The 12,612-nt window shown below is 46.3% G+C and overlaps 1 protein-coding gene across 2 annotated transcripts in view; it reads left to right on the top strand.

Annotated features, from left to right (window-relative positions):
- The window catches only part of ENTPD3 (ectonucleoside triphosphate diphosphohydrolase 3), a 38,682-nt gene that overhangs the window by 21,224 nt on the left and 4,846 nt on the right, over positions 1-12,612 (top strand). For both annotated transcript variants that reach the window (XM_066245630.1, XM_066245631.1), the window contains exons 5-7: positions 3,452-3,602; positions 6,269-6,428; positions 7,347-7,580. In XM_066245630.1, the coding sequence (XP_066101727.1) occupies positions 3,452-3,602; positions 6,269-6,428; positions 7,347-7,580 (545 nt within the window). The remainder of the gene's footprint in view (positions 1-3,451; positions 3,603-6,268; positions 6,429-7,346; positions 7,581-12,612) is intronic.

Here is a 12,612-nt window from a genome sequence, read left to right as displayed (position 1 = left end):
TAGTAAGAATGACGTAAAAATTGTCCTCGACTTTCTGAAGTTTGAGGAGCATAACTGGATCATTTGTGTGGATCTTAAAATGGTAAATTTCCTGCTAGGACAACAGAGAGGTTTCACGAAGTATCTTTGCTTTCTGTATTTGTGGGACAGCAGAGCTCGGGAGAAACACTGAACACAGAAGGAGTGGCCGAAACGTGAAGCTCTGGAAGTAGGGATGCAAAATATTGTGAATGAACCTATAGTTAATCGAGACAGGATCATTTTTTCCCCCACTTCACATCAAACCTGGCTTAATGAAGCAGTTTGTTCAGGCCTTGAATAGAGAAAGTGAATGCTTTCAACATATTATTTTTGCTTTTCCTGCCTTGTCTTTTGAGAAGATAAAAGCAGGTATATTCGATGGACCTCAAATTCGAACCCTCATACGTGATGAAGAATTTGCCAGGAAGATGAATAAGGAGGAGAAAGCAGCATGGCAGTCTTTTGTGGCAGTTACAAAGAACTTCCTTGGCAACAAAAAAGCAGAAAACTATGAACTTCTGGTTCAAAGGATGCTGTTGGCTTTCTGCAACATTGGATGTAACATGAGCGTTAAGATTCACTTCCTGAACAGTCAATTTGATAAGTTTCCCGAAAATCTTGGAGCTGTTAGTGAGGAGCAGATGACTGCTGGAGCATCAAACGAGATTGTCCTCAACAAGTACACAAACGCAAGAGCTACAAACGCAAATTTTTGCCTGAATAGAATTTAAATAAGTTTTGCGCAAATTTTCTGACTAAAATAAGTGTTTTAATATGTTCTATTTCAAAATTATAGACAAATTCTGATGCAATCATCTTTTAGTGCATTTACTGCATTATATAAATTATTGTATTTTCACAAAGACGATGCCCAAGAAGACATTCTACTTCATTATGTTAAACTAAATGTTGAAAATTTTACAATAAGATGAAAACCTAAAATCTTGAATAGCAAAGAAACTGTAGCTTACAGAGAAAAACTAATGTCAGATTTGAGATCAGCACACTCGAATTAGGTAAGAACAAGTGTTTTTGTGGATGCAACAAAAATTTTGTTCCCCAGTGTAATTTTTTCCTTGTTGGCCACATGGTCTCTGATGTAACAATTTAACCCTGCCACTTGAGCGTGAGAGCGGCCATAGCCAGTAGGCAGACAATAAAAATGCATTTCAAGAAAGCTTTATGGTGTGACCTGTGGTGGCACAGTGGATAAAGCGTGGACCTGGAAATGCTGAGGTCACCGGTTCGAAACCCTGGGCTTGCCTGGTCAAGGCACATATGGGAATTGATGCTTCCAGCTCCTCCCCCTGTCTCTCTCTTCTCTCTGTCTCTGTCTGTCTCTCTCTCCTCTCTAAAAAAAAAAAAAAAAAAAAAAAAAGAAAGCTTTATTTCTGGACACTGTCCATGCCCAATGGGATATACACTAAGGACAAAAAGAACTTTTGTAAAATGAAAATCTTAAACTGTTTACAGTAATCATACAGTTGGTGGTGGTGCTAGTATTGTCATACTGAGGCTTCTGTGTGGATTGTAAACTAAAGAAAAGAAATTATTAAGTTGAAGTTGTCAGCAAACAGGATTTGCAGCATAGAAAAAAAGAAGATATAAAGATATAAGATCAAAGAATTTAAGTAAAAACCTATAGGTTTTCATTAGAAGCACCAATAAGAAGTCATGGTACATTTTTTTTCTCTAGAAATAAAGTTTTCCCTTGGCCTGTCCTCTGAAAAAAGGTACAGTGACCACTGTAGCTTCCAAATTTTGGGTGCCAAATACCATTACTCAGTAAAAGAAACCAGACTCCTTGGAGAAATGGCTGAGTCCAGGTCTGGGGCCGGAAGTGGACAAGGCCATCATACATGTTACGTCAGAAAGCAACGACACTCAAAATTCCTGGGATCCCGTCAAAAGGACCTGGGCTGATGAAAGGAAGCTCAATAAGAAAAACAACTGCAATGAATTGAAACACACCAAAGATATCTTGACACTTCTATTTTCCTAAGATAGAAAACAAACACACACAAAATTCCCTGTTGGTTAAGTGAGGAAGATACTGGAGACGCGGTCTCTATGTTTAAGCAGGTAAATAAAGAGACAGAATCGAACCTTTATCCCCTGGACAGACTCTACTGTGGCTAACCAAAGAGTTAATGATGGGGAAGTTGTTCTTTCATGACAGCATTTGAGGTAAAAAGTAAAGCAAGAATGGTGGAAATACAATATGACCATTTTGTAGACCCGAGAGGACGAATGGATCTAAGCAATGGTTGCCTGGACCTGAAGAGAAAGCAGTGGACACAGGTGCCTCTTACTGGAAGCACAGACTGATCCTTGTGAATTATTGTTTCTGATGTAGCTCAGACCTGAATCTGACCGAGCCTCGACATTCAGTTACGATTTATAGGTAAAACCGGGACCAAATAACATGGGAAACGAACCACGGGGATTCAGTCAGCAGATGCGAGGCTGTGGGAAAGTCGACAGAGCAAATTAAATGAGGAGGAAACAACTTCTTTTGCATTACAAGAAAAATTAGGTAGAAAGGGATAACAAGAGCGACCTATAGATTAAAGAGACTCCGGGCTCTCCCAGCCAATTGCAATGGATGGAATTTATTCGGACTCTAATTCTAATAAACGAGGAAGAGAGAAAGAGGGGGTGGGGGTGGGAAGAGAGAGGGAAAAAATATGACCAAGGAGGAAATGTGAACCTTAACTAGATATTTGACAAGATGAAGGGGTCAGTTTTCCTTCTTATCGGTGTAACGATGGGCTGGTGGTTATGCTTCTTTATAGCCGAACTCTTGTCTTGTAGTGCGACCTGCTAAAATATTTATCGGATGGAACGGTACCATGTCTGCAGGTTGCTTTGTTGGGGAGAGTTCGTTATATTATATTATGCACCCTTCTACTATTTATATATGTAATTTCCAAAATGAAAACTTTTTTTTTCTTTTGTGAAAGTACATTTATTAAGGCAGCATGCTATGAACCTAAGGATAGACTGAGGCTCTTCAACAGGTGAGGTCTGGATATTTTTTTAAAAATTAACTTTGTGGAGGTAACATTGGTTGGTAACGGTATATGAATTTCAGGTACAAACAATACAGTTCTAGATCTGTGTGCCCTACTGCATGCTCACCACAAGTCTAATTTCCTTTCATTGCCATATATTGGACCCCTTGACCCATTCAAGAACTTTTTTTGAAAGCAGGTTCACTATTTCACCTGGCTCATTTTTCTTCACCTTTGTGATTCCTCCCTGCCCTATTCTGGGAGTTGACTCATCCGTGTGACCGCATGAGACTGAGCACACCCATCTGTTTTCAACCTATTAATTTCCAAAGCTGATTTTTTTTTTTATTAGAAAAATGGGACTGTCCTTGTGGGTTCCTGGGGATGCTAAGACATGCTGACTGCTTATCCTGTAGGCTCCGGCATCTCCAGCTACGGGAAAAGCCCCCAAGAGACCCCCAAAGCCTTCGAGGACTGCATGCAAAAAGTCAAGGAGCAGATTCCCGGCCACCTGCACGGGTCCACGCGCGTTTACCTGGGGGCCACGGCTGGGATGCGCCTGCTGAGGTAAGGGCCGGGGCGGCACAGAGGAGCCCATCTGACCAAAATAGCCAAGAAGGTGCTGGACCTTGCCAAGAGGGCCGCTCTCTTTCCGGGAACAAATCTGAAAGAAAGAAAGCCCGTTTTCTGTCGTAGATGTAGGCTTTAAACGTTGAGAAACATTTCATCTTTAATACCCAGACAGAAACGGGGCTGAAATCAATCCCCTGGCCCTTGGCCATTGTAATAAGAACTCTGAGAAGAAGGAAGGTGACATGCCATCTGCTCCTGGGGGTTGACCTCTCTGGTTTTTTAGGAAAGTAGGAACTGATTTTGACACCTGTGCACAACCAGCCCCACTAAGCGCCGCCCGTAGTAGCTGTGTAGCTTGTACCCGTGTAGAAAATGCCACTGAAATCCGCTTTAAAAGAATGGAATTTCTGCACCTCACCCCAGTCAAAGCCTTTGGAGTTATTAGGAAACAAACGTCTCGTTTCATTCAAGTTAGCAGTTCCTTCTAAATTTGTAGCCGTGACTTGTAGCCCAGTTGCATCATTTTTGAACGCCCTTTATCTTCGTTTCTTTAAATATTAGTATTTCTTTGACCTTCAAATAAAAGAAAAATAGGTTTTTTTAAAAAAAAACCCATCAAATTTAAATCTATCTAGGGTCGAGGCTGCCCCAAAGATGACACTCATTCTTCAGAGACACTTTGTCTGGGATCCCAGTGACATAAGAGGGTCTGTGTGGGCAGGAAGGAAATGCAGGGGACAAATAGCCACTTTAACGTGATCATCAGAAATAATCACGAAGCACTCTTAGCTGGAGTGGGCCCTTTTCTTGTAGTTTTCCTCCCCTCGTTCCTGTTCCCGTGTCCTGGCTGACCTAGTAGAATGTGGAAGAAAGTGGGGTTTTTTTGCTCACTCTTAGAATCTGCCATATGTTTCAAAATGATTGAGACATTTACCTGAAGTAGAAAGTATACAGAAATTCCTTCCTCCTGCCTTCTCTTTCTCATGGAAACAAAGAACCCAACAGTCCCAGTCCTCTGAGAGAGAAATAATCACAAGGCTCTGTAATTTACAACCTGTGACAAACACCATAGAAAGTTTAACACTTGGGGGGAAAGGGAATGAATGTCACCCTGGCTGGGAAGCTCAGTTGATTAAAGCATTGTCTCAATATGACAAGGTTGTGGGTTCGATCCCCGGGGCAGGACACATACAAGAATCAACCAAGGAATGCATAAATAAGTGGTATAACAAATCGATGTGGTTTTTTTTTCTCCCTCTCAAAAATCAATAAGTAAAAAAAATTTTTTAATGAACGAATGTCCTATTTGAATATTAACTCTTTCTTGTAAAAATTTCCGATGGTGATCCATTTCTTCTAAGCTACTAGCTGGCATTTTAATTGCTAGAAAATTCAAATATGAAAAAAAAAATTAATGATACTCATCCTGGATGAGAACTGATGAAGCTAGGGAAACTCTGAAATATTTTCAAAGCATCGAGAGTTTGCTACTAAATTGGAATGGCCTTCTGCGGATAACATTGCTCTTTCTTCTTGAGCCAAGAGTGAGCCCGTGCCCCTGGCTTTCTTAACACACTGATGAAAAGGGAAACAATGTCCCACGTGAGCTTTCTTTTTTTTTTTTTTTCCTTTTTTTTTTGTATTTTTCCGAAGCTGGAAACGGGGAGAGACTGTCAGACAGACTCCCGCATGCGCCCGAACTGGATCCACCCGGCACGCCCACCAGGGGCGATGCTCTGCCCCTCCGGGGTGTTGCTCTGTCGCGACCAGAGCCACTCTAGTGCCTGGGGCAGAGGCCAAGGAGCCATCCCCAGCGCCCAGGCCATCTTCGCTCCAATGGAGCCTTTGGCTGCGGGAGGGGAAGAGAGAGACAGAGAGGAAGGAGAGGGGGAGGGTTGGAGAAGCAGATGGGCGTTTCTCCCGTGTGCCCTGGCTGGGAATCGAACCCGGGACCCCTGCACACCAGGCTGACACTCTACCACTGAGCCAACCGGCCAGGGCCCCACGTGAGCTTTCTTCCAGAGCGTAAGACAGCAGCAGGTGAATGACGTAATAACACCATGTCATGGGTGATGTAAGATTGCTATGGTGCCAGCCCTCCGGGGGGTCAGCACACTAACGCTGTCAATCTAGTGGTGGCCAGGATGGCCATGACGGTCATCAGATCCCCTCATACAGAAGCCCTCCCGAAGAGCAAAGCAGAGACAGCTGGAAACGCAACCCTCTTCCTGTCCCCGCCTTCTCTTAAGCTTCCCTTCCTTCTGTCCCAATAAAGGCTCCTTTTCATGGTGTCCCCACGAGATTATTTAGGCCACTCCTGTGCCTTCACTAATCTCCTTTTCTCTGCGGATCTAAGACAGAGCAGTGGTGATTAAGCACAAAGCTCTTTTGATTAGCTGGTTGCTAGAGAGTGGGACAGGAACAGGTAGGGGAGGAGAGACAAGTGGTATTGTTACTGGCATCTGTTTTCCTGCTTGGCAGTTTGACAGGTAACAAGAGCAGCCCGCCTTCACTGTTACCCAGGAAGCCTCCGCTTGCAAAAGGGGTTGCCGTGTGTTGTGCACATCTGGAAAATCGTCCCTGCCAGCAACAGGGTGGGAGGTTTACATATGCACCTGAGTGAGATTATTTTAAGGCTCTGTGTTCTGTGCCTTGCATAGGTTGCAAAATGAAACAGCAGCTAATGAAGTCCTTGCAAGCATCCAAAACTACTTCAACTCCCAGCCCTTTGATTTTAGGGGTGCTCAAATCATTTCTGGGCAAGAGGAAGGGATATATGGATGGATTACAGCCAACTATTTAATGGGGAATTTCCTGGAGGTGTGTGAAAACAAATGCATGGTTTTTAATCTTGCTATTTATCCCGTCCCCTGTGGGTGGTAGCTTCAGCTGAGGTGCATGCCAACGGGGGGCACCTGTCCTGTGTCATTCCTTTTGTGTAACTCATTAGGGAAACCCCTGTGAGAAAATAGCTAAGAAAAGACATGTATAATTGGCGCAAGACCTCAGATCCTAAGCGGGACCAAATGCACGGGGGAAGCTGGAATAAAATCATCGCTTTACTAGCTCATAAAATATCGGAGGAGGGAGAGATGAAAACCTAACACCAGAGAATGACCCTTCTACGATGTTCCACAGGCAGCTGGAACTTACAGAGCATTCAGGCGCCTGCTTCCCCGTTCTCTGTACCTCTAGGTCCCCTCGCACTCCATTCCCACACTATTGGTGCACAGGAAAGCCGACTCCAAGAGGCAGTCACCATGTTACGGAGGGCATAAACTGAAGGACACCCATACCATATTTAGCCCAAGACTTATTCTCTTCCCCTTCAAATATATAAAATTTTTAATTAATTGCTAACGGTATCTTGGAAATTTCACATAAAAACTCACAGTTGCAGCTTCTCCTGACCACACCCTGCAAACACTGGAAGTGCTGGTCATGGTGGACGCACATTCCTGCATGGCAACAAAATGTAGCATATGCACTCTCTGTTTGCCACAGTCCCCACCATTCCCTATTGTCTACACCTAACTTAATTCGCTGATGTATGTTGCCTGTGCAGCCCCTGTAAGCATTTGCATTCACTGCCCCTGACATAAAGGAGACTGGTGGCCCTGATTGTTTCCCATCCATCATAATTGTTAGCAGTAAGGGGTGGGTCTTGGGTGGAGAACCCTGGGCCAACAGAAATGGCGCCTTTGGCCTTTTATCTTGCTTCCTTTTTCCACTGCGCAGAAAGACCTGTGGCATATGTGGGTGCATCCAAATGGAGTGGAGACCACAGGGGCCCTGGATTTAGGCGGTGCCTCCACCCAAATATCCTTCGCGGTGGGAGAGAAGGTGGAGCTTAACACCAGCGACATCATGAAGGTGTCCCTGTATGGCTATGTGTACACACTCTACACACGCAGCTTCCAGTGCTATGGCCGAAACGAGGCTGAGAAGAGGTTTCTGGCAATTCTCCTTCAGGTACCCGAGCGGGGCGGGGAGGGGGGTTTCCTTGGGGGGTCGCAGCTGAGGCGAGTCTGACAGAACAGACCCCTTGCCTTCTGGGGTCTGTCCTTTCCACTCCAGGGGGAAGGTGGATGAAAACAACGGCATTTTCTGATTTACTTGCTGGGTTCCAAGTGCTCCCGCTCTCCCTCTGTTGTCTTGACCACTTCCAGTGTGTTTGAGTCAGAATTCCGAGGAAATTCCAGAGCTCCAGATGTTTTATAGATGATTCAAGTCCTGGGGCCCCTTTATGGACACAAACTGTTTTTAAACCACTAGCTAAATAAACGTGGGAATGCTGAGGCTCCCCTGTGTGCAGATGAAATAGTAACAGTGGCCACAGGAGAATGCGTGCTGGTGGGGAGGGCAGAGCTCCCACCGGCCTATATTAGGCAGGCTGGACGCCCTCTAGATGGGGGGACTTTTGAGCCCTCTGCATTCCATCACAGGGGTCAGCACCTCACGTGGTAACTATTCCAAGGCCCCACGGCTCCTTCAGACTTCGGCTGTGAGGTTGTCACTGCTACAGACTCGGTGTTTGCAGGAGAGTCTGCGAGCACAGCGCCATGGAGGGCGCGCCAGACCCAAACTCCAGCACTCAGGCGGACGACATCGGTCTCAGCCAGGGCTGAGAAGGGGAGTTACAGGGAAGGGGTCTTCACCACCCAGAGGGACATGAGGCCAACCAGAGGCCACAGATCCTGGCTTGTGAGAGAACCCAGGGCAGGAGACAGGACTGGGGCAGCCTGTGAACATGGTGGACCCAGCATCATTAGGGGAACCGCTACCCCTTCACTCATCCAGGGTAACTGGGGAGGGAAACAGTGGTCCCTCTGCACTTTCCTGCAGCAAAATTGGGCCGGTTCACCAGAGTGTCACCAGCAGGACTCACCTCTTCAGACCCCTGTATTCACCGAGCACTCACGCAGGGCGGGTTGTGAGAATTCTCCCTCCAGTTCTGGTCCGCTCCCACAGTTCCCTTCCTGCCTCACAGGACAAGCTGGGGCCTCAGGACACGTGCATGTGACCTGTATTGTTGAAGGAGGCCTCAGGACACATGCATGTGACATGTATTGTTGAGGGAGGCCTCAGGACACATGTATGTGACATGTATTGTCGAGGGAAGGCCTCAGAACACATGCATGCGACATGTATTGTTGAGGGAGGCCTCAGGACACATGCATGTGACATGTATTGTCAAGGGGAGGCCTCAGGACATATGTATGTGACATGTATTGTTGAGGGAAGGCCTCAGGACACATGTATGTGACATGTATTGTTGAGGGAGGCCTCAGGACACATGCATGTGACATGTATTGTCAAGGGGAGGCCTCAGGACACATGCATGTGACATGTATTGTTGAGGGAGGCCTCAGGACACATGCATGTGACATGTATTGTTGAGGGAGGCCTCAGGACACATGCATGTGACATGTATTGTTGAGGGAGGCCTCAGGACACATGGATGTGACATGTATTGTTGAGGGAGGCCTCAGGACACATGTATGTGACATGTATTGTCGAGGGGAGGCCGCAGGACGCGTGCATGTGATATGTATTGTTGAGGGAAGGCCGCAGGACACATGTATGTGACATGTATTATTGAGGGAGACCTCAGGACACATGTATGTGACATGTATTATTGAGGGAGGCCTCAGGACACATGTATGTGACATGTATTGTTGAGGGAAGGCCGCAGGACACGTGCATGCGACATGTATTGTTGAGGGAGGCCTCAGGACACATGCATGTGACATGTATTGTCAAGGGGAGGCCTCAGGACACATGCATGTGACATGTATTGTTGAGGGAGGCCTCAGGACACATGGATGTGACATGTATTGTTGAGGGAGGCCTCAGGACACATGTATGTGACATGTATTGTCGAGGGGAGGCCGCAGGACGCGTGCATGTGATATGTATTGTTGAGGGAAGGCCGCAGGACACGTGTATGTGACATGTATTATTGAGGGAGGCCTCAGGACACATGTATGTGACATGTATTATTGAGGGAGGCCTCAGGACACATGTATGTGACATGTATTGTTGAGGGAAGGCTGCAGGACACGTGCATGCGACATGTATTGTTGAGGGAGGCCTCAGGACACATGCATGTGGCATGTATTGTCAAGGGGAGGCCTCAGGACACATGTATGTGACATGTATTGTTGAGGGAAGGCCTCAGGACACATGTATGTGACATGTATTGTTGAGGGAGGCCTCAGGACACATGCATGTGACATGTATTGTCAAGGGGAGGCCTCAGGACACATGCATGTGACATGTATTGTTGAGGGAGGCCTCAGGACACATGTATGTGACATGTATTGTTGAGGGAGGCCTCAGGACACATGCATGTGACATGTATTGTTGAGGGAGGCCTCAGGACACATGTATGTGACATGTATTATTGAGGGAGGCCTCAGGACACATGTATGTGACATGTATTGTCTAGGGGAGGCCACAGGACGCGTGCATGTGACATGTATTGTTGAGGGAGGCCTCAGGACATATGTATGTGACATGTATTGTTGAGGGAGGCCTCAGGACACATGTATGTGACATGTATTGTTGAGGGAAGGCCGCAGGACACATGCATGTGACATGTATTGTTGAGGGAGGCCTCAGGACACATGTATGTGACATGTATTGTCGAGGGGAGGCCTCAGGACACATGTATGTGACATGTATTGTCGAGGGGAGGCCTCAGGACACATGTATGTGACATGTGTTGTCGAGGGAAGGCTGCAGGACACGTGCGTGTGGCTTGTATAATCGGGTGGCTGTGTGCCACCTGGAAGGACACATGCATGTGGCTTGTATAATCGGGGGGCTGTGTGCCACCTGGAAGGACCAAGTGCAAGAACCCTGCAGGCAGCCTTCGGCCACTCGTCATAGCTCAGGAGACTCGGTGCCCACCCTGGACTCACTGCCCCTCCCCCAGCCAAACCAAACCCCACAGGGGTCCCTCTACTCTCCATACCACCACCCCTCCCCCCTGGCTCATTAAAGTAGCCCCCCAACACAAGAGAAAAGCTTGGGAGAATCCCTTTTCTCCATCCCCTTTTACTTGGGGCAATGTTAATGCTCCATCCTGCAGCTCCGTCCAGGCAGGGGGAGGACAGTGGCGGGGGTGGGGGCTGCTCAGAACTTCTGAAAGACGAAGGGGCAGGTGAAATCTTCCTTCTCCCAGGGTGCGTGGGGGGGGGGGGTCAGAGACTCTAATCTTTTGAATTCAGCCAGCCTGAGTAATTCTCCACCTGTCTGAGCTCTTGTTTGGGTTCGAAAACGCGAGTCTGAAGGTATGAGCCCGGGAGTGGGAGCAGAGGTGTATGTGAGACCCCAGCCTCTCTGTGTGGCAGTCGGCTCACAGGGAGGGGCCATCTCTACGATTTACCTGGGGACCGCTGGATGCCTGAGAGGGTGGCTCTGCCCTCTGAGCCTTCTGACGCAGGTGACGGAGGGGATTCGAGTATGCTGGGAATTACCCACGAGTGCGTGCCCGGACCTGCCCGAGCAACACTTTCGTGTGCCAAATACATGCTGGCAAGCCCAACTCGGAAGGTTCACACAGATTATTGCGTCCCGGTCACTGGCTGAATCAGTTCCACTTGTCTGGGTCTCTTTCCCTCTTCTGTAAAGTAAGGGTCTGCACAGGGTAGTGACACTGACACCTGGATATATACTTGGAAAATTATCCTCTTATTAACAAGTCTCCAGCCACCCCAGGGCTCGAGTCTCATGCTGATAGCATGTGAGACATTAGGGACCTGAATTCTCTTTCTTTCTTTCTTTCTTTCTTTCTTTCTTTCTTTCTTTCTTTCTTTCTTTCTTTCTTTCTCTTTCTTTCTTTCTTTCTTTCTTTCTTTCTTTCTTTCTTTTGCAGTTAGATTTTTTTCTTCTGTTTGTAAAATAAGATGTGTTCAGTATTTCACTTCATTGAAGATTTTACTGTCAGGGAAACAAGATGCTCTGGTGGCTTGGAAATGAAGAGTTCAAGTCCTGTTCCTCTGAGAGGAGAGTTCATAAATAGAACCAAATGCATTTAGGGGGAAAGGGAACATGTTTCCACCACTAAACAGAAGATTTGCTAGTCGTCTGGAAAAAAGGGAAGTCAGCTTCCTACCGCAATCTTTCTACCAAATTTCGAATGGATCAAAGATTTGTACGTCACAAGGATGTTATCGCCACCTTTGTTCGTAATGGCAGAATGATTGGAAACCACTGAAACTCTCATCTGGAGAGGATTTCTTAAATAAACTATAGTTGATTTAATTGTGCAGTGAAGTTCTATGCCAGGGTTCCCCAAACTACGGCCCGCGGGCCACATGTGGCCCCCTGAAGCCATTTATCTGGCCCCCACCGCACTTCCGGAAGGGGCACCTCTTTCATTGGTGGTCAGTGAGAGGAGCATAGTTCCCATTGAAATACTGGTCAGTTTGTTGATTTAAATTTACTTGTTCTTTATTTTAAATGTTATATTTGTTCCCGTTTTGTTTTTTTACTTTAAAATAAGATATGTGCAGTGTGCATAGGGATTTGTTCATAGTTTTTTTTTATAGTCCAGCCCTCCAATGGTCTAAGGGACAGTGAACTGGCCCCCTGTGTAAAAAGTTTGGGGACCCCTGTTCTATGCAGCTGCTAAAAAGAGGCTGCTCTTCTTGTACAATAAATCAAAAGATATCGAGGATGGGTTTTTAAGTAAGAAAAGCAAGGAGCAGGGCAGGGTGAAGAATCCTACCATTTATAGTTTTTAAGAAAGAGAGAGGGAGAAAAAGAAAATATATTTGCACGTGCACATAGGAAGTACAGACAGTACCTCTGGTCAAGGACACACAAACTGGCACCAGTCTAGGGCTCACTTCCACGATGAGTGGAAGTGGGTGGGATGGAGAGTTAATTGTCATAATATATTTGTCGCTTTTGGATTATTTAATGAGGTGGGTAGATCATACTCCATTCAAAACAGTTGATTAAACTAAACCTATCTTGTTTTCTCTTCAAAATG

This window comes from Saccopteryx bilineata, chromosome 10 (genome assembly GCF_036850765.1).
Source record: "Saccopteryx bilineata isolate mSacBil1 chromosome 10, mSacBil1_pri_phased_curated, whole genome shotgun sequence".
NCBI classification, from domain to species: Eukaryota; Metazoa; Chordata; class Mammalia; order Chiroptera; family Emballonuridae; genus Saccopteryx; species Saccopteryx bilineata.
This window is presented reverse-complemented; position numbering and strand designations above follow the sequence as displayed.